This window comes from Prunus dulcis, chromosome 6 (assembly GCF_902201215.1).
Source record: "Prunus dulcis chromosome 6, ALMONDv2, whole genome shotgun sequence".
Lineage (NCBI taxonomy): Eukaryota > Viridiplantae > Streptophyta > Magnoliopsida > Rosales > Rosaceae > Prunus > Prunus dulcis.
In genome coordinates this window covers 388,207-408,055 of record NC_047655.1, presented here as the reverse complement: position 1 = coordinate 408,055, position 19,849 = coordinate 388,207, and the positions used below count along the sequence as shown (strand labels likewise).

The window sequence follows — 19,849 nt, the reverse complement described above, 5'->3', positions numbered from 1 at the left end:
AAAGAAGGGCGATAGTATATTATTGAAATAGGATGAGTAATTAGTACAAAAATCGGGCTATGTCATCACCAACACCAAGGCCAAAATTTTACTAGGTAATTCTAAACAATTGAAAGAAAGTAGCCAATCTGTCCAAATTCCGGCCAAAATTTGTTCCAAAGTTGCCATGCAGGCAACAGACAAGCATCTTTAAGTCCTCTTGACAAAATCTTCACTACATACAGGACTAATTTGATACTACCAACCAAGTGAAAACAACATAAAAAAGAGATCAGGTCAATCCATTTCATCCTCTTTTTAAGGTCCATCTATTTCATGCTGTAAATGAAGGGAACAATTCCAATTTTTAAATGCAATCATCTCAAGCTTTGGTTCATCCCTTCATCTTGATCATGGGATAGAACGAAATCGGGCACTTCTTCAATATCCTCTGCAGGCTAATGGACAATGAAAGGAATATAATTAAAAAGGGAAAACAAATTAAAGTGGAAACCCAAAGAACATGCACAGAAAGTTTACAACCTTCCATAGTTGCAACAGGTGCCATAACAGAAAGTCAATGATCATAACCAAGCAAAAAAGCTTTCCCGCCCAAGCTCCACATGAGAGGTATCTACAATAAACAAATTAAGCAATTAGCAACCCTGAAATTGCTCCTGACACATTTATGCAATCTCAAAACATCAAGATAAATAACTAATGAAATTAAATTCAAAATCCATCACTGCCTCCTAATCAAGTTCTTGACGTCCAATTCAAGCAGCTTAACTAAAATTCACTGTGACACAGTTTCTACCAAACAAATACACAAGCGCTCCCTCTCCACTCCATCTTGCAATCATTAATAAGCTAATGGATCAAGAGATACAACAGTCAGCCTTTGAACTGAAAAAACAACCACCTGTGCATCCTTGTCTCCCTAAACTGTAAAGAAAAACTCATTATCATCCCCTCAAGCAAGAAAAGATGAACAATGGTATTGCAGTCGCTAACTCTGCTTTTACAGTTTTACCATTGATGTGATGCAGAGAATAGTTGGTTCACACTCTATGCTCAACAAATTTGTTTTAAGCACTCAGACTCATAACCACATCTGTACAAGCATGCAATTTAGACGTAAGGTTTGAGTAGCACACCGTGAGAGTCGTTGTAAAAGATTTTGATTTGAGCATTTCAGAGCACGATCATAAACAATTTCTGTCCGTTTCGCCACATCATGCCAATTGTACAGCTCCTTCATCTACAAACCAACAAAGAACCAAAGAAGCATATTTTAATCACTGTACAAGTAGTCAATGCGCCTAAAGACAACAATTTTTGAAAGAGTACACTCACACGATTGTGCATTTCTTGTGGGTCGATTTTGGGAAGTATAGATATTGCCTTCTTTATTGCTTGAACCATATCACTAGGATCTGGTTTTGCAAGTACAATCATGTCATCTGGTAGTACCTACGTACAGAAATGGGGTTAACTAAGTTCAAATGAATCTAACACAAATTCGACTCTACTAAGAGATGGAATTTATCCTAGCTTTAAGAAAGAAAGAAAAATACTAGTTTATTAACTATGTAGAGAAAAAAGATTTCAAAGTTCATACCTCCGGGACACCTCCTACACGTGTACTGACTGTTAATAATCCACAACTAGCAGCCTCTAAGATCGCTATGCAAAAAGCTTCTGTTAAAGAACTGCCAGAAGGGAAAAATCGTATCAAAAAAATTACAATAAAAGGTAACGTTTTTGACAGACATAGATGAAGTTGAATATATGTTGGTGCAAATTCATTCACTTTTATATATTACTATAGTTGTGAACCTCTGATGCTTTCTCCATAGTTTCGACAGTTAGCTAGTCAGAAAAAGAAGTATGACTATGCTCCAATGTATCTGCAAGCAATTGCAACTCCTAATTTACTTATGTTTCAAATTGTATTGATGGTATCACCAGTATTAATAACGCCACTGTTTAACTTCAAACAATAAAGACAATTTGACCACCAGTTGTAGTAAACTACAAGATTCCCAACGATTTAATTTTTTTTGCCTGAGTTGGTGTAGCTACAAAAATTGTTCTTCAGATATTTAAAAAAGATAAAATGAAAGAAGATATTCATAAGTACCTGTTTAAGAATATATGGCCAGTAATTAGGACAGATCGTACTTGAGAGTGTTGCACGGCACCTAACATCTCAACTCGATCTTGAAGAGAATGTTTTTCCCTCATCTCTTCCAACCGCACACGTTTCGGTCCATCTCCTCCAACAATGAAACGAACCTTACCACATATTTCTGAATGAGATGATTGAATGCTAATTAACCATGTTAATAATTACATCCAATGATGTTATGCTCCAAACCACACTCAACATTTTCTTTATATCAAAAGCATCCCCCTTAGGTTAGGCCTTCACACATCAAAATTGTTTTGCATGTAAGCTGACAAATGATGAATATATGATCATCTCAATATACAATCACAGAATTATTGGCGCACACATTCAAGTCCTTTCCAAAATTAAAATTCATTACACAGAATGAGCAAACATGATAAGAAACATAATATTTTCATTGAATGCTATGTGAAAACAACTCACATTGGGGTATAAACGGCACACTTCTGGAATGACTTCAACGAGAAGATCTGCACCCTTTCGGTAAACCAATCTACTTATAACAACAATTACAATTTCATGACTACTCAGGCGCTCTGGTGCGGGCTTGAACATAGCTGTGTCAACAGCATTAGGTATCACAAAGACCTTTTCTGGTGGCAAACCTGACCGTAGCACCGTGTTTTCCTTGCTTGTATGAGAAACACAAATGGCCTGACTTACTTCTGCCAATGTAAATTGCAATACCTTGTTCATGTGTATACTTCCCGCATCAGCAAAACCATAGAGTGAATGATCAGTAAATACGACCTTGTACCCCATTGTGCGTGCATGCATCAAAGCCTCATGGCAAAGAGTTGAGAAAGCTTGATGTCCATGTACCAGGGATATTTTCTCTCGAATAAGGATCGTCCTTACTATTGGAAGTGTCCCATAAAAGGTTGGAAAAGTATTCTGCATAAGAAACGGTTTCCATGGTACATAATACACTTTCAACCCGCCTGTCATATATCTCACCCCAGAACGATTGTTGTAGGCATGAGTCATTACCACCACCTGAACAATCAAACAATGAAAGTTCATCTAGTCAACAACTAATAGAACAAAGGAAGCTGATTTGTGTTACGAAATATTTTCATTTTTTTATATCTCAAAACATTTGGCAGCTCAGATGTTCCAATCATATTAAAACAACTACGAGTATACAGCAATATATAATTTGGCACCCACCCCCATCTCTAGAGAAACTCCTCATTACACCTTAGCTATCACATCATTCAAGTCGTGTATCATGATAAAATTTCCATTACTCCAAAACAAAATGGTGGTTCATCTAATGCCCCCATTACCTAGATGGGGGCCTCAACATCCTTGTGATGGAAAAGCAATATGAGAGCATACAAATAAATAAATCAGCAGTTTCATTGAACTATTGTTTTTCAGTTATATTAGATAATTACATATACAAAAACACACATGTTGAACCCAGAAAGTGGAAGAGACTGTATGTCTGACCTTGTGACCAAGCTTGAGAAGGCATTGTGAGAGATAATAGATGTGATTCTCCACACCACCAAAGTTGGGATAGAAAAAATCAGAGACCATGAGAATTCTATGCCTTTTCCACTCACCCATTTCTTTATTTCAATTGCCTGCAATTAAGTTCATTATATAAAAAAAAAAAACTCATCTTTATGAGAAAAAGGCCCCGCCGATTGTTATAAATTAACTATTTTTGTTACAACCAACTGTAATGAGACTTTAAACAATTCGAATCAACAACACTTGAAGCAATATGCAATGAACCGAACCCAGGATGAAGTCTATAACAACCTACATTGCATTAAAATCGGAATTCAAATATATAAAAATCTGAGCTTTGATTGGAGATTAAATTAGATTTGTTGTAGCTCATGAGCTTAAACATAAAATGGAATTGAGAGAGAGAACGAGAGAAATCAAATTACTTGAAATTGCAGGGAAGCTGGATTGGGGCTGAGGCCTTCGGTGAATTTGAATTTTGAAAAATGGCAAATCAAACTCGCAATCCTTAATTTGATACAGAAATTGGAATTGGGGGCGACGAGAGAGAGCGCATGGGTAAATATTAAAATTCAAATTTTAAAGCCAAAAGCGGCTTCCCAGTTAAGCACTTAAGCTTAAGCCAAATGTCAGCTTTGCATTACAGGAAACAACACGGCAATGTAAAAGAAAATTTTGTTTTAAGCCAGTTGAGGTGTAAAAGAATTTAAAAAATATTTTTTGTTTCCATTCTCCTCAGTTAATAAAATACTAAAATGTTTATGCTTATCAATTTGTAGATTATTTTTCATGTATAGTTTATAACTTTTTTATTCAGAAAAGTTTAGGAAGGGAGAGGTTACTCCGGCACCCAGGTTCAAGGTAAACCCCAGACCTTTTCGATTTACAAAGGAAATTACATATTACCTACCAAATACGGAATTATTGACAACGGGATTCGAACACTGGTGGAGCAACATACAGTCAGTGGCGGACCTATTAAGGTGCAAGGAGGTGCACTGCACCTTCCTTCGCCGAAAAAACTATTCTGGATGCTTCAAATTGCCTTTTTGCTCAACTAGTGATGGTGCACAAATTACTTTATTTCCATTTTCAACATTTAAGAAGTACCCCCCATTTGGATTCAAATAAAAATACTAGAAAATTAAATTCCCACCAAATCAAAATATGAAAAATTAGTTTTAGTGAAAAATACGATTTAGGCTAAAAATGATGGCTCATTGAGTCAATATATACTTCATAATAAAATCAAGTTTTCTTATTTGATGTGTAAGGAATAAAAGCCGCCAAAAATTATCTTGAAAAAATGATTATTTCGAAAAACTATTTTTCATACTTAGTCAATATTTTTACATAAAACAGTTTTTAATGTATGATATGAATGAATGAAAGGACCTAAAGTTAATATAGGTAAAAAGCCTTAGATGTTCAATCCACAAAGAGTTTTTAGCCTTTTAAAATTGCACATTTGCTAAAAAATTTCTGAATCCGCCAATGCATACAGTGCAGGGACCTTACCAACAAAACCAACCCGTGTTGGCTTATAATTTGTAACTTAAGAGCTTGCTTTCTAACCTATACAACTGTTTGATGCAGACACATTGTAATTGACATAGCTGAAAAGAAAACAAAAATTTCGCTGCAACTTGTGTTGGCATCAAGTACTTGAACAACAATCAAAATCTAGAAAATACAAAACCAATATTTTGGCAAGTGTATTATTCTTGATAGTATAGCATAATGATAATCATAAGAATGTTGAATGTTTCATCAACTTTGATTTGATCTGAGTGGGATTAAAAATTGTATGTTGAGTTGTAAGAATGGTAGGTTACATATCCTGTTTTTAGTTATGTTTGACTTTTTGAACAATCTCACTATATTTTGCCCCAAAAAACAGAGAAAAATAAAATCCGACTGTGGGTTGTGATTGAGGCCAAATATCCTCATTAATTTTCCCTTCCTTACAATTGCATATGTACGTACCATCTTGATTCTTGATTCTTGATGATGCTTTCTTTTCCATTATGGTTTATGCAAGTACATTACATTCAACAATTTTTATAGACAAAGCCCATTTTGGAGCATGCTCCAAGTATTCTTGCTTAACTTTTTTATATCCTCCTCCTTAAATGTATGAAATCAACACTTGTTTGCTGATTAGCCACCACTAACCCATTATTAACTTACATATGCAATCCAAAAGTAAGTGTTGAAAATCATCCCAAGTGTTTGGCAAATTTGTAGGGTTTATTGCATTAAAAATTCCATTGATTTCAAATCCCCAAATCCAGCAGTTCATTGCAGACTGCAGAGAAAGCCTCGGTTCTCTAACCTAGTACAAATAAATAATAATGACCCAATAAATTCAAGAAAAAGCAGTGCTTTCAAAAAAATCAGAGAGAGAGAGAGAGAGAGAGAGGGGGTGAGCTGATAGGCAGATGCGGAAAGGGAAGTATTATTTGGCAGCAAAAAGAGATTAGAAAGTTTGGTCTGTCTAACAAAATCTGACCTCTTTTATGTGGGTTAGAACGTTTGGTTGGTCCTCATTGGGTTTTACGTTTGCAGCCGGTAATCTTCTCGCAGACAATACAAAATCTACCGGTCAATCCCAAACAAACAAACCCCTCCCATCCCAACTATAAGCCCTAGTGCAGCCATTGCATTGGTTCTTGGGTGCTGCAACTTGTCACCACCAACATCTGAATGGCACGTGTCCTTCCCTCTAAAACCCAGGGGTGCTTATAACATGTGGGAGATACTGAAAATTATCGAAAGAGCTTTCTACTACATGAAGTTTCTTCTTCTGCCTTTTTCGAGTTTCAACCTTATTTTTAATCTTTTTTCGAGTCAGTAAGATTTCCATGACCCCATTTTATCATTGTGCGCTCATGGAGCAATGGCATTTGTGCGAAAAGGCTCAAACTCAGGCACCAAACAGCTTTAAGGTAAGCCATCAACAACTTTCGTTCAGCTTCTCTTATTTTGTTCTTCGTAAAATGAAATGGTTTCGGAATCTACAACGAAAAATAGTATAGAAAAATGGTCTGTTGCTTTCATTTGTGAAGAAACTCGGTTGTTCCAGTTTGTGAAATGTTCAAGTATTTTTTGCAGTAGAGTTGTTTATGCATGGGGTAGCTTTTGCTTGTTTGGCTTCCCATACATAGTTTATTATGGATTTTTGGATGTCCTTGTTCTCAAATTTTGTAGCAAATGCGCACTCTGTTTCCTCTGTTTCCTCTGTTTCTATGTTGGTTTTTTCTTTTTTGGAAACGAGCAAGCAAACTGTCACGGCACATTCCCTCGTTGTTCTTGTTTGTTGGTGGTTTTAGACTTGAGGGTTCTTATGGGATTATCTTATTTTTCTTAATTTGCATTAGCATTTGCAAGGCATCTTAGAGGTAGGGAGAAAATTACAGGGTTTGGTTTGTCTCTGTCTTCAATAATAATATTACCAGGTAAAAATAAAATCCAAATGAACAAATTCTTGAAAGAAAATCATATGATCATATTTCAAAGTAGCGATATTTAAAGGAAAATTATATTTCACCTCATTATATAATTAATCATATTTCAAAGTTTAACAAGAGCAATACATAAGTAACATGAAACAGTGAGTTCAATTCATTCAGCCCCATTGGAGGACGCATTTGAAATGTAAGTACCATGCCCTGACCCACAATAAGACAACTTCCCAAAGCTGGTTTGAACCCCACTTCACATTGCCCTCCAATTTTTATTGTTTCATCTTTCACATGATGCCATTTGACTTTTAATGCATTGGATTGAACCCAACAAAACCAAAAGGAAAAAAAAAAAAAAAAAAAAAAAACCACCAACTTTTGTGTATCTTAATAATGATGTAGTTCTGCAGTTTGCTCACAGGAAAACCATAATATTTGTTAATAGTTAATTTTAATAATGATACCAACTTTATTAGCCTTTAGCTAAAATAACAGCCGCTTGTGACTTGTGTCGTGAAACCGCGTTTTTATTTTGTGATCAATTAAGAAAGAGAGTACAATAAAACAATTTATTTATATTGCTTTCCCACGTACTGGCTATTCATAGGAACTGAAAAGCTCTAACTAAGATTGGTAGGTCATACTTGACCCCCCCCCAAAAAAAAAGTATTGGTAGGTCATATGCTTTTATCTGTGTTTCATGGACATAGACGTAAGTTGAGAAATGAAACTTCCTTACAGGTCCTATTATGCACTGTATTTCAATGATTCGAATTATTTTTTTTATTTTTTTTATTGGAGAAATCCCTCAATATAAAGGGATATAGGATTTATATATTATATCAGTGTCATGGAAAGAAACACAAATTAAGAGAATATAAGTTTAAATAGTAATAATATATAGGGACAAGAAGAGAAAAAAAAAAACACAAGCAGGTAGAGGGTCAACGAAGTTGCACTACAACCTACTGAATGGTCAACCATCTACCAATCGCCTGGTGGAGTGAGATGACTGGTTGTTTGAGTGGATGGTCAGATATGAGCCTTTGGATTTTGGTCAAACCATGACATTACAACAAACAAATAGCTTCTCATAGTTTGACCCCCAAAAAAAAAAAAAAAAAAGCTTCTCATAGCTCTACAAGTTACAACAACAATACTTTAAGGAGCCAAGCATGCCACTAATTATTGTCCTCTATTTTGTTTAAATCTTAATAGGTTTTATTTTAATAAATAAATAAATAAATAATTGGTATATGAATTATTTTCTATACTTGTAAGGTGCAAATCATTTTCGTTTTGTTTTTATTTTCTTCCCATTAGTAGTCAAAATCTACAAAATAGGTGGGAGGGAGCTTTGCATTCCCAACCAAGCACCAACTTTTGGGTGAGTGTTGAATAATTTTGTGGTCCAAGAAAAGAAAAGACAACGACCAACAATTTATTTTGGGCTAAAATAATTATCTGGGCAAATGTCTATGGCCCAACTAGATTGGTGTTCCAGACCAGCCCAGTCTGTCTACTTTGTTTTATTTGTCTGGGTTTTGGGTGGGTCAATATCTGATTGATTCAAATCCTATTTCTTTCTTGAAAATTGACATAGTTAGAGCACGTTTTAAGAGTATATAATAGCTGGTTTTGTGAGGCATCTTATAACATGAATCAACTCAATTGTGCTGAGAATGCAAATAATAAATATACTTCTTTGATTTTCATCGTCCGAATATGCATGGTTATGCAGGAGGCTCTTGATGGAGCACTGGCGATCGTCACGTCAGCAGACATATATTGTGTTTGGAGATTGAAGAATTACCAAACTGATCATACGTACCAGACTGAAAGTTAATTATACTGCAGCCGTCGTGCCGATCATAGTAAGTTTTCTTAATTTCATCCTTAATTAATAGATATGACTGCTTCAAACTATGCATATACGTACGTACGTTAAATGAATGGCTTCTGGCTTTTTTACTGATATATACATATATCATATGTGTGTTTCTTGATTGAATGCATATTTACTGAGAAAGAAAAAAAACTCTTGCTCTTCGTCATCATATCTTCTTACTATAGTTGAGTCTAAGAACAATGTGCATGGAGAATGGTAGATACATAAAACAACCCAAGAATTAATGCTGTTCTACAAACACATATATATGTTCAAACATTACAAAGATTTTACAAAGTATTAACAGTTAAACCTCTCTCTCTCTCTCTCTCTCTCTCTCTCTCTATATATATATATATATATAAGTCATTGAGGTCAAGCCGCTTGACTCAAGCGTTCCCTCACTCACTACTTATAATGGCTCAAATTTAAGCTAACTGTCATTATACACTAAGGTCATGTTTAGTGCATAGGATTAGATTGAATAATTCCAATTATATATACTCGACTTTAAGGTATGAAGGTCAACTTTCACATTTTGTTCAAAGTACAATGAATTAGTCATGAAAGAAACTTATTCATTTCCAATCCCCCAAAATGGTAGGATGCCAACACCTTATAACTTATCCCTCGTAATTCTCACAAAATGAAAAATCCTTAAATTTCTTACTCTTCGATCATCTTGTAAATAATCCAATTCAATCTAATCCTAGACACCAAACGTAAAATGATTGTTTTTGGAAGGATAGAAGTCGGTGTGTTTTAGGTATGTATATGACCAATTTTCAGCTAGTAATCGTCAGGTTAGCTTGAACCAAACTAGAAAATTATCTGGTATATATGTTATCCGTTATACAAATAACATATGCACCAAGTCCAGAGTGTTGATCTTGATTATGCTTCTCACTCTTCCAAAGCTCCACCCAAATGCCATTTTCCTTTCCCTCTTCAGTTCTATCGATTAATTTCACAATGTCCAGGTATTGTATTTCTCATGCATGGGGAGCTCTCAAAGTATATGCCAATGCTAGTTCCGAAAATACGCTGACCTTCAGATTAACCCATATACCTAGGTTCAACTGCACTTCTTTGAATGTACACTGTGCTAATATAGCCTTTATAGTTATACTACTAGCTACATGTACAATAGAGTCTAAGTTAATTTGTAATTTTATTCAAGTAATTACCTACCGATGACATGTTAATCGCAAACTAATTAAGGCATCTATGTATACCCTAACATTGATTTACACAAATACATGCATCAGTTTGCTTTGAGTACAAGAATAAATGTATACATATGTATGACCTTATTTTCCAAACACAAGAATAAATCTACATCTGATATATTAATACTACATGTCAAAGCATGTTATGTAAATATATGCACATTACAAATCAAAAATAGATCACAAAATGCATATATACTGACCAGATTAGACGAATTAATAAGATATTTTAGCTTCAAGCCCTCAATGGAATTAATCTCATCTAAACTTCTGATGATGAGGTAGGTTTGTGTACCTATATATATATGTTCAGATAAAACGATCCTTCACCTTCCATCAATAGAAAGAAAGCAAGAATACATATGTATATATATATATGCTCATGAAAGTTTGCCAAAATGTTCCATGCATGCATCCGACATTCAAATATGAATTTGTTAATCTTTTCTTCTCTTTCGTTTGTTCATTTCGACATTAGTTTACATATGTAAGTAAGCTTTGAAAGATCAAATGTGGCCTTTGAGCTGCATCAGTGCCTCTATATACCCCATTTTTTCTTGCAGTGATCGACATCAATAGTTCTGTTTGTAAGCTTGATATAATTAATGTAGGCTTATTCTTTAACAATATAACATTTCATGATATATTGATTGTCTAACATGGTATCAAAATCCTGTGTGTAAGAGGTCTTGAGTTCGAAACCTCCACATTCATATATTCCTAATTAATTTCTTTGTTGGTTTGCAACTCTTCTCTCTCTTGTATGGCTCATATCTTAAACTTTTGGTGCTGATGATTTTCCAACACCATCGAGTTTTATATCTGAGCCTGAGGAAGTGAACGAAACTATTTTGTGTTTTGGCTAAGTATATCTGATGATTCAGTTGTGACTGTGATAGTTTATAATTTGAATGATCTTCATGCATGCAACATCTTTGTGTTGAAACTTATTTGGCTTCAAGCTAGCATGTGTAATCCATTTACTCATTGTATGCGTATGCATACACCTCGATGAGCACTTGATCTGTTGAGAAGATCAAGTTTGGCAGACGTAGTCTTTTATATTTTTGAATTGCAAACATTATGAGCCTAACAAGATTTCAGCATGAAAACAAGATTCACTTGGGATATATATAAACTAGTAATCTTAGTATTTATAGCCCTTTTTAATCCGTCTACACTGAGAATATGATGAGTATAGTACTTCATATATATATATATATATATATATATATATATATGGTCGGGTCATTAGAGTTTACAAACAAAATGATAGAAATGTGAGTGAATTACAAAACATGAAAACAAGTTAATTCACTCAAAAGTAGTACTTTCAACATCGATCTAATGCTTGTTTACAATACATATAGAACAATACAAACATGAACATACATTGATGTAGGCCACAAATAAAGCCAAAATCATCATCAAGAGAGGATGAAGTACATACTAGTCGAATAAATAGATAACACACAAAATCATACAAATATCATATCATATTATATATATATGATATTGATCCAAACCCTAGAACTAATTTCCATAAATAAACTAATTAAGCAACTGTTGTGTTTGTTTCAATCTGCGCAGTGCATGCGATGGATCGAACAGGGGCGGGCTAGCTAGCTACTACTCCGTTTGATCATTGAGTACCCTGTGGTGATCGTTTTGGATAAAAGCAGAAGACATGAGCACAGCAGATTCCCAGCCAAAAGTGGATGGCGCAGTTGCACCAGCACCACTAGAAACCAAAGGAACATGATGATCCGAACCATCAACAGCAGCTGCATTATGTGCATTATTCCCGTTCTGAAGTAGTACTTGTTGTTGCAAATGGTGTTGGCCAGAAAATGGATCCTCGTTGATTAATGAATTCAAGAACGAAGAGAAGACATCGTCGGCGCAACAATTCATATCATCGTCCTCTTCATTCCCCCCAAGTAGTGCTCCTCCATTGTTGCTGCCGTTGCTTCTCAAGCTCAAAGTTCCCATTGCCGCCGCAGAAGCGTGATCAGAAGACGTCATGTTTGCATAGCCATGGACCACGGTGCCCAGCTCCTGATCATCAACAAGGTACCCATTTTCCTTGTTGGCAATATTTGTGACGATATTCCCATTATTGCCATTAGTATTGGGAGCTGCCCCATGATGATGAGCCACAGGCTCAGAAGGCTCAGAAGTAGGAGGAGGACTAGGGTTGGTGTTTGAGCTGAAGCGATTGGTTTTGGAAGAAGAAACTGTTGCTGCTTTGTTAATGTTGCTGTCCATGTCAGCAGCAGCAACAGTAGCCGAGGAGTGAATATCTGGATTTAGAGGCTTGTGGGTTCTGGGATCTATGCCTTGGCTGATCAGCTTCTTGCTCAGGTGTGTGTTCCAGTAGTTCTTTATCTCATTGTCCGTACGCCCTGGGATCCTCCCAGCTATCAAAGACCACCTATACATACATATAATTCATTAATTCAAACACTCGATCTTAACAGTAAAACCCTAACCCTAGAAATCAATAAGTAATTATACATATGTGTGTGTAGAATGGATGATGGGCATATATATATATATATATGTATATATGTATGTATACCGGTTGCCCAGGAGGCGATGGAGGCGAAGGATGAGATCTTCTTCGTCGGGGGCGATCTGGCCGCGCTTGACAGAAGGGCGGAGGTAGTTCATCCAGCGGAGGCGGCAACTCTTGCCGCAGCGGAGCAGCCCCGCCCTCTTGGGTAGGGTCCGCCATCGGCCCTCACCTTCTTTATTGATGTAATTGGACAAGAGCTCGTCCTCTTCTGGCGTCCACGGCCCTCTCTTCAAACCCACCTTGATACAACACGGCGTCTTGCTCCCACCACTGGTCCCCGCCGCCTTGCTCGACGACGACGATGTTATTTTCGTTGGTATTGAAGTTGCTGTCGCTGCAGCTACCGCCGCTTTTGACGACGATGACGATGACGATGACGATGGGTTTCTCATTATTGAAGCAAAGCTGTCTCGACTTCTTCTGAGTGAGTAGGGTAAGGCTATAGCACTCAAATGCCGTCGGCAAGTGATATCTTAGAAATCTTTGGGGATGGAAGAAGATGGTGATTGGGTAGCTAGCAATAGTTGTTCTGATCTTGTTTCTCTGCCCTTCTTCTTGTGTAGATTTAATTTTTGTAATTTTTTTTTTTTTAAAGTTTGTTGGTATTGAGAGGGGAGGATGGGTGTGCGATGCGAGTCCAGACAGATTTCAGGGGTATGGTGTAATATGCTGATCACGAACTGATAACTCCTCACGCGCCTTTCAACTGCCTGGACATCACTCTTCTCTGCTTTATTTTAGTGCCCTAATGATTTTACTTTCATACCAGTGGAATTCTGCTTTAGTGAGCAAGTGTATATAATATGAACTCTACAAATCCTATTTTCTTCTTGATTTTTGTGTTGACTTCATTTTTATTTTTAAATTTTCAATAAGGTTGTTTTCACTCTATTTTTTAAGGTAAATAAGTTTGCCATAAAATGAATCCAGTTTATTTCATAAACTTTTTTATGAGTAGATTTTTTTTCCTTTTAAAAGATTTATTTTATAATAAAAGGATTTATAGCTAAAATGATTAAAAGCATTTATCTATACATTCAAGATCCTAACATTAAATTAAACTCTCCTCTCACAATATTTCTTGTATATAAAGAAGAATCTTAAAATCCTTTTTTTAAAGTTCAATTTTCCAAAAAAGAGTTATGAATATGGTAAAAGTTACTATGAAAAGAATGACGCCTTTGAGTTGAGTGTTTATAGGGGAGAGTTTGAGTCCACCTTCCTTGAATGCGTGTGGAGGTCTTTGGTCATAAAAGTGAAGCCGCAAGAGACAGCGAGGATGGCTGAAGATTGGGCCCACAAAGCACTCTGGGCATTCAGTCACTATTTCTCTCTTTTTTTCAAATGTTTTTATCGGACATAAAATCAATAACAAATTAGACTGAGCCACTCTCCAGCCTCCGCTTTAAAGCGAATTGGATATTTGCTGTTTTAACGATAAACTCATGCACCACGTGCACAGGAGATGCGAACCTCCAGTCATGGAGACAATCGAGTCCAGTCAATGCAAAACAAAACTTTTGAGATATGATGAGTCTCTCACACACACACACACACACTCTCTCTCTCTCTCTCTCTCTCTCTCTACCTTCTTCATTCACGAAATGAAACTTGAAGCAGAAAGATAGACTGGTCCTAAAAATCAAATCAATCATATATATATATATATATATATATATATATACACTCATTTACAAATTCATGTTGCCATTGTAGTCTCTAATCTCATATGCTTGTATTTTTGCTCTGAGTTGAAGCGTCTCGCACTCTCTGCCAAACCTTTAGATAACAGCACCTTCAATATATCAACTCCCTCTTGTAAAGCAGCATCAATCTAACATCATAAAGCCCAAAGCATCATTCAAAACTTCAAAACACCAAATGAATATCCAATTCCATCAAATGCAGGACTCAATATACAAAACAACCATGTACTTACTCGTCCTTGAGCCGTTGCATTAAATTTCTGGAGCAAGAATGCCTTGGGATCCATTTGACCAGGAGGCCTCCCGATACCTAACAAGGAATTCATCATATTTCTAGCACTGCAAAGGATATCATAACAGCAACAAAAATACAAAAATGTAAACATTCAAACTAACCGATTCTTAGCCGAGGAAATTCTCTGTTCCCACGAAAGTGATACATTACACTCTTCACCCTGAATAATTAATAGCTTCAAAAGATAGGTAATGATATTCCACACATGCTCCTTAAGTTTGAAACAAGGGGTGGGGGAAGCAAAATTGAAAGGCCTTTCAAGAGAGGACAAAATTAAACACTATTCAGTACTACTCACTACTCAGAGGATTGGAAATTGGCAAGAAGAGCTCAAGCAACACCACAATAGCCATGGTCCTTACTCTTAAGAGACGAAATAGTGATGGTCTTGCTAGGTCACAAGAGCCATTCTAATGTATATATCCTATATAATTACCTCCTCGTGATAAAGCATGCCACTAATCAGCTACTTAATTAACTGTTGTAAACACCTGGGTTTAAGTAGGTTCTAACAGTTTGACAAAACATTTCCAACATTACTTAATCATTTTGAACTTTAGAAGTAAATCTGCTTAAATATCACAGTAGAATATTTTGATCATACCCATTGTGGCATCCATGACCTCCATTTGGGTGAAGACGAAGTACCCCACATGGTAAGTTCATGTCATCGTGGAACTACAAACAAGAATAAATAAACAAATACAATAAAGATATTTTTTTTAAAAAACAGAGATGCTATCAAGTAATAAAAACTTAAAAATGGGAGAATGGAAGTACCACTAGCACACGATTGAGAGGTAGCTTATAATAAGCAGCAAGTGGTCCTGTCTGCAGATCAGTTGAATAAAGAGAACACACTGTTATATTCTTTCTCTAACATAATCAGTAGTATCAATAGCTCTAACATACAAAACTGAATCAGTTAAACATCAGAAAGAAATATAAATTTATAAGTGTGCTAGAAGGAATGGAATGGAATACAGAGTACAAATATCACATCTGTTTTCATAGAAGATTAACTCTCATTCCCAGTTATACAGAAGTAATAAACATAAAGAGAAAATACTCGATTAAGGAATAACCTTTTTTGAAAACAAAATTCCATCAGATGTTAACAGGAAATATATCAGTCACTTACAGATTCACCACTCAAATTCATGTAAGTTTGAGGCTTTGCAAGAAAGACGGGAACTTCACCCATGAAACCTGGCATACCAAAGTTCCATGAACTTCACAAACAAAAATAACAACCAAAGAAAAGTATGCAAATATTTACATGCCTTGCCCGAAGATAGCTTTGCAATGCACCTTGCTCATTTCAATTCCTTGAGAATTAGCAAAAACATCAATCATCTCAAACCCCACCTGCTTCAAACCAAAAGAAAAGGAGATAATTTGAAACTTGTTCATAAAACAAAAAAAGAAGAAGAACAAAACAAGAAAGTTCAAAGTATGGTCTCTAAATGAATGGTATGGTATAGTACATTGTGCCTAGTTCCTTTGTACTTATTGCCGGGATTGCCCAAACCCACAAATAGCCACGGCTGTGGAGCAGCAGTGCAAAAGTAACGCCTACCCAACCTATTAAGCATCTTCCTCCTTGTCCTCCTCGGTGCGTCGGACTAGGCCTCACAGTACCATAATTCACCGAAAAATGAACTCCAAAGTCTGCAGCGCACCTGCCATTCACGACTTTTTACAAACAACTAGAGTGCATTCAAAATGTATATAGTGTGTACGTTCTTAAACTGTCTCCAACGGAGAAATGTGCAATACAATATGCAATGCATTGAAATGGTATGTCAAAAAATTGAATGAGGACCCAAAATAAGCAAAGCCAAACCCAATAGCCCTATCACAGAATCCAAAAGAAATAATCGATTTTTCTCAAAAGAAAATGTTGTTTACTGGAATTCCATACTTGCCAAATTTGAGCTTGTTACCTCAAATAACCAGTAAGTGAGTGAGAAAGAAGGCGCCAGCTATGGCTTTGGAAACTTTGGGTGCTCCAACGAGCAACCACGATGGCACTGGTTATTTTTGAGAGGCTACAAAAGACACGGTTGCTGAAGGCCTAAACGCAGTCGTCTTGTTCTCCCTGCCCACTAGCCTACAGCACTTGCATGTACTTCAGACGGCGAGCTCCGGCAGTTTCATTGCAGCTGCTCCTTCCTCAGGTGTTGGCCGTAAGAAAGAATATCGGGACGATTAGACTTTAACCCATTACACAAACAGCCGTGGACACTCTGACCATGAGAGGAATGAAGTGGGAAATGAATATCGGCCCGACTACCTTGCTGGTCAAAATGACCCATGCCCCAAACCTCGAGGACTTAGGGTCCGGCCCATTTTATAGGTCCATATGAAATTTTCTACTATGACTCGGCCATAAATAAATGCGGGCAAAAATTCGGTCAAACCAAATCAATCTAACCAATTTAATTTGTTTTAACATTAAAAAAGTGTAATTTTGGACCGAATTGAATCAAATCGGGTCATAATTAGTTTAGTTTGATTTGATTTGGCCTATATGAAAACCATCTTAAGCAAGCCGAATTGTCTATGTTAATTCTATTATTTCGTGGCATTTGACATCTTTTTATTCGTTATCACACTATTATGTTTCATCTAACACATAGATAGATATCAAGCTTTAATATAATTAGATTGTTACTTTGTTGTTTATATGGAATTTTGAATGTTATATATTTAGACGTTGGACTAGTGAATTCAAAGTTGCATTTTTATGTGCTCAACATTGTTAAGATTGTTTAGGTCGATGATTTTGACTTCATAAGATTATAAGAGATGAAAATTATTTGATGCGTTGGTTTAAATTTTCAAGTATATATAAAATTATTGTGTTTTGTTTCAAATGATTATTAGATTTGTGTTAAGGCCCAAAAAATCCAAGGCTAGGCCCAAATATATTTTCGGCCCAATACAACACCAAGCAGAAATTCCTTATTTAAACAATATGCCACGCTACAAGCTTAAGTGGGGCCAAGCCATGCGAATTCCCGGGGCTTGTTGAGCGGGTTGTGGTATGGATAGTTACGAGCATTCATGAGCCCTATTGATAGGCAAAGAAGTGGAAGTTTTGAGCTGCTTGGGAGCACCAAAACTCGAGCCCATTTCTTGAGCCAAAACATATGGGTAAGTCTGAAAGAGAATGAGTGGCTCAATAGCTTAGGAAAATATCCAATGGCTTGCAAACACTTGGAGAAATCCCACATCAGCTAAAATATCCAGCACCTTGATCAAATAAGCTGTTTCCAGCAGCCTGAGCAAACTCACAGGACGCTGGAAACAAAATACCAATAGCCCAGCCCAGTATCGTGGAAAATATCCAGCATATCTGTCAAAACCATCAAAACCAAGCAAACCCATGTGTTGGTCACCTTTTTTGACTAGCACCCTTCCCCATTCTTTCCTCTTCAAGCTTTGGTAAGAAAACAAGAAACAAAAGTGGGTGGCTCCTCACCCACATAGAGAAGTCCAGCTGCCTGAGGACCTTGGAACTCCAAAAAGCTTCATGCCTACATGCTCAAGCTAGGGAAGTTTTACCAAATAAGATGGAAAGAAAGAAAGTGAAGGAAAATGGGAGAGGGTGGCTTGATAAAATTAAAGTTTTCAGTGCCTATAAAAGGAGCCACTTTCTACCTAGCAAAGACAACTCACCTTGGTTGCTGCAAGCCTCCCAGCAACCATGAGAATTCATCGAAGGCAAACATCGCCTCTAGAACCCTTCAATTTCATGCTTTGTTCTTCAATCTTCCTCCTTTCTCTCTCTCAAAACCCACATCCAGAGCAAACATCATCTCTCATCTCTGGAACCCTTTGATTTCAAGCCTTGTTCTTTCATTGCTTCTTATTTTATCTTCTGTCAAATCACCCAAGAGCCTGACGAAGCTTTCGTCAAACTGCTGGAAATATGCTCTAGCCACCCATGCTTCCATCTTCTTCCTATCTTTCCATAAACACAAATCTAGAGAGCAATCATCATCTCTCATCCCTGAAACCCCTGAAATTTCAAGCCATATTTTTCCATCTCTTTCCATCTTCTCTTCTGGAAATCACAGCTCTTTCCCTCTCTCATGCTAAACTCATGAATGCTCAGCTCCCATTCCACAAGCTTCTCATGCGAAGCCAAGAATTTATCTGTAAGCTATTGTTATTTTTGTTGGTGAAGGTAACCAATGTGTTTCCTAAGGCTTCACCATCTTTTCGAAGCATTTTGGGGCTTGATCTTTGAACTAAGACACAAGAGATAATTCCATCAATTCGCTCCTTACGGCAGCCCAGCCCATTTGTAGCTGCCAGAAGAAAAAGCTCCCACAATTTGAAATTTGAGTAAATAGATGTTATGAAAAATGAAAATGGTCTTGACTTGTAGACCAGTGACTTCAAGTTTGAACTCATATGGCACATTGACAGTGTGTGTGAGAAACCCTTATCACCTTAATAACTTTGGCCCCAAAAAAAAAAAAAAGACCTAAATTGTAAAACTTCTCAAACCAATTTGTCCAACCGTGATTGGGTTGGTTTGGTTTTCTATTGATTTGAGCTCAAAACTAAACTAAACCACAACACTTAATCATTAATCAGTTTGATTGTGGTTTGAGAGTGGAATCAATCCAAACTCAACCACAACCACCCATAATTATAAATCTATTTTCAATGTACGATACATTCAATCATGTTTAAATACGTTTGGATGAGGAAATTTAAAAGTGCAAAAGAATTCATAAATGATGGATTCTAAAATAACGGAAATTAATGTTATAGAATTTGTAAAGTTTCTTGTTTGGGTAACGAATTTAAATATAGAATTTAACATTTATTTGTAAAGTTATCCTTTTTAAAAAACTCAATATCTCTTGTGATTTTAGAAATGAATACTTTTTAGATAGAATTTAAAGTTGGGATTTATGACCACCAAATTCCATTTTTTTTCCCAAGCGAAATTTCTAAATTTGTTGATGTATTTTTTTTCTTCCCAAATACAGGAATTGGTTCATGTCAATTTAA

The 19,849-nt window shown here is 36.3% G+C and overlaps 3 protein-coding genes and 2 long non-coding RNA genes across 7 annotated transcripts; 2 read left to right on the top strand and 3 right to left on the bottom strand.

Moving 5' to 3' along the window:
* Positions 1-65: 65 nt before the first annotated feature.
* Positions 66-4,284, bottom strand: LOC117632480 (phosphatidylinositol N-acetylglucosaminyltransferase subunit A-like). Of its 2 annotated transcripts, XM_034365965.1 has the most exons (9): positions 4,081-4,284; positions 3,629-3,765; positions 2,597-3,169; positions 2,123-2,277; positions 1,601-1,691; positions 1,336-1,452; positions 1,137-1,240; positions 523-613; positions 66-437 (listed from the first exon to the last, which is right to left on the bottom strand). In XM_034365965.1, the coding sequence occupies exons 2-9, from the start codon at positions 3,746-3,748 to the stop codon at positions 357-359; spliced, it is 1,332 nt and encodes a 443-aa protein (XP_034221856.1). In that variant the 5' UTR covers positions 3,749-3,765; positions 4,081-4,284; the 3' UTR covers positions 66-356. The 2 variants fall into 2 exon arrangements, with proteins under 2 accessions (XP_034221856.1, XP_034221857.1); XM_034365966.1 differs by lacking the exons at positions 3,629-3,765; positions 4,081-4,284 and adding an exon at positions 3,344-3,476 and having other exon boundaries at positions 110-437.
* Positions 4,285-6,437: 2,153 nt separating this feature from the next.
* Positions 6,438-11,940, top strand: LOC117631358. The gene is made up of 3 exons (XR_004586318.1): positions 6,438-6,603; positions 8,861-8,993; positions 11,827-11,940. It is a non-coding gene; the product is annotated as an uncharacterized LOC117631358 (long non-coding RNA).
* LOC117631357 (transcription repressor MYB5) lies at positions 11,550-13,233 on the bottom strand. Its single transcript, XM_034364466.1, has 2 exons — positions 12,818-13,233; positions 11,550-12,670 (listed from the first exon to the last, which is right to left on the bottom strand). Exons 1-2 carry the CDS (start codon positions 13,204-13,206, stop codon positions 11,866-11,868), a joined length of 1,194 nt encoding a protein of 397 aa, XP_034220357.1. The 5' UTR covers positions 13,207-13,233; the 3' UTR covers positions 11,550-11,865.
* LOC117631359 lies at positions 12,487-13,646 on the top strand. Its single transcript, XR_004586319.1, has 2 exons — positions 12,487-12,600; positions 12,768-13,646. It is a non-coding gene; the product is annotated as an uncharacterized LOC117631359 (long non-coding RNA).
* Positions 13,647-14,250: 604 nt separating this feature from the next.
* Positions 14,251-17,083, bottom strand: LOC117631771 (peptidyl-tRNA hydrolase, mitochondrial). Of its 2 annotated transcripts, none has more exons than XM_034365069.1 (9): positions 16,762-17,083; positions 16,303-16,497; positions 16,099-16,183; positions 15,957-16,024; positions 15,596-15,646; positions 15,420-15,493; positions 14,917-14,975; positions 14,754-14,830; positions 14,251-14,648 (listed from the first exon to the last, which is right to left on the bottom strand). In XM_034365069.1, the coding sequence occupies exons 2-9, from the start codon at positions 16,408-16,410 to the stop codon at positions 14,514-14,516; spliced, it is 657 nt and encodes a 218-aa protein (XP_034220960.1). In that variant the 5' UTR covers positions 16,411-16,497; positions 16,762-17,083; the 3' UTR covers positions 14,251-14,513. The 2 variants fall into 2 exon arrangements, with proteins under 2 accessions (XP_034220960.1, XP_034220961.1); XM_034365070.1 differs by having other exon boundaries at positions 16,303-16,486.
* Between the last annotated feature and the right edge of the window lie 2,766 nt (positions 17,084-19,849).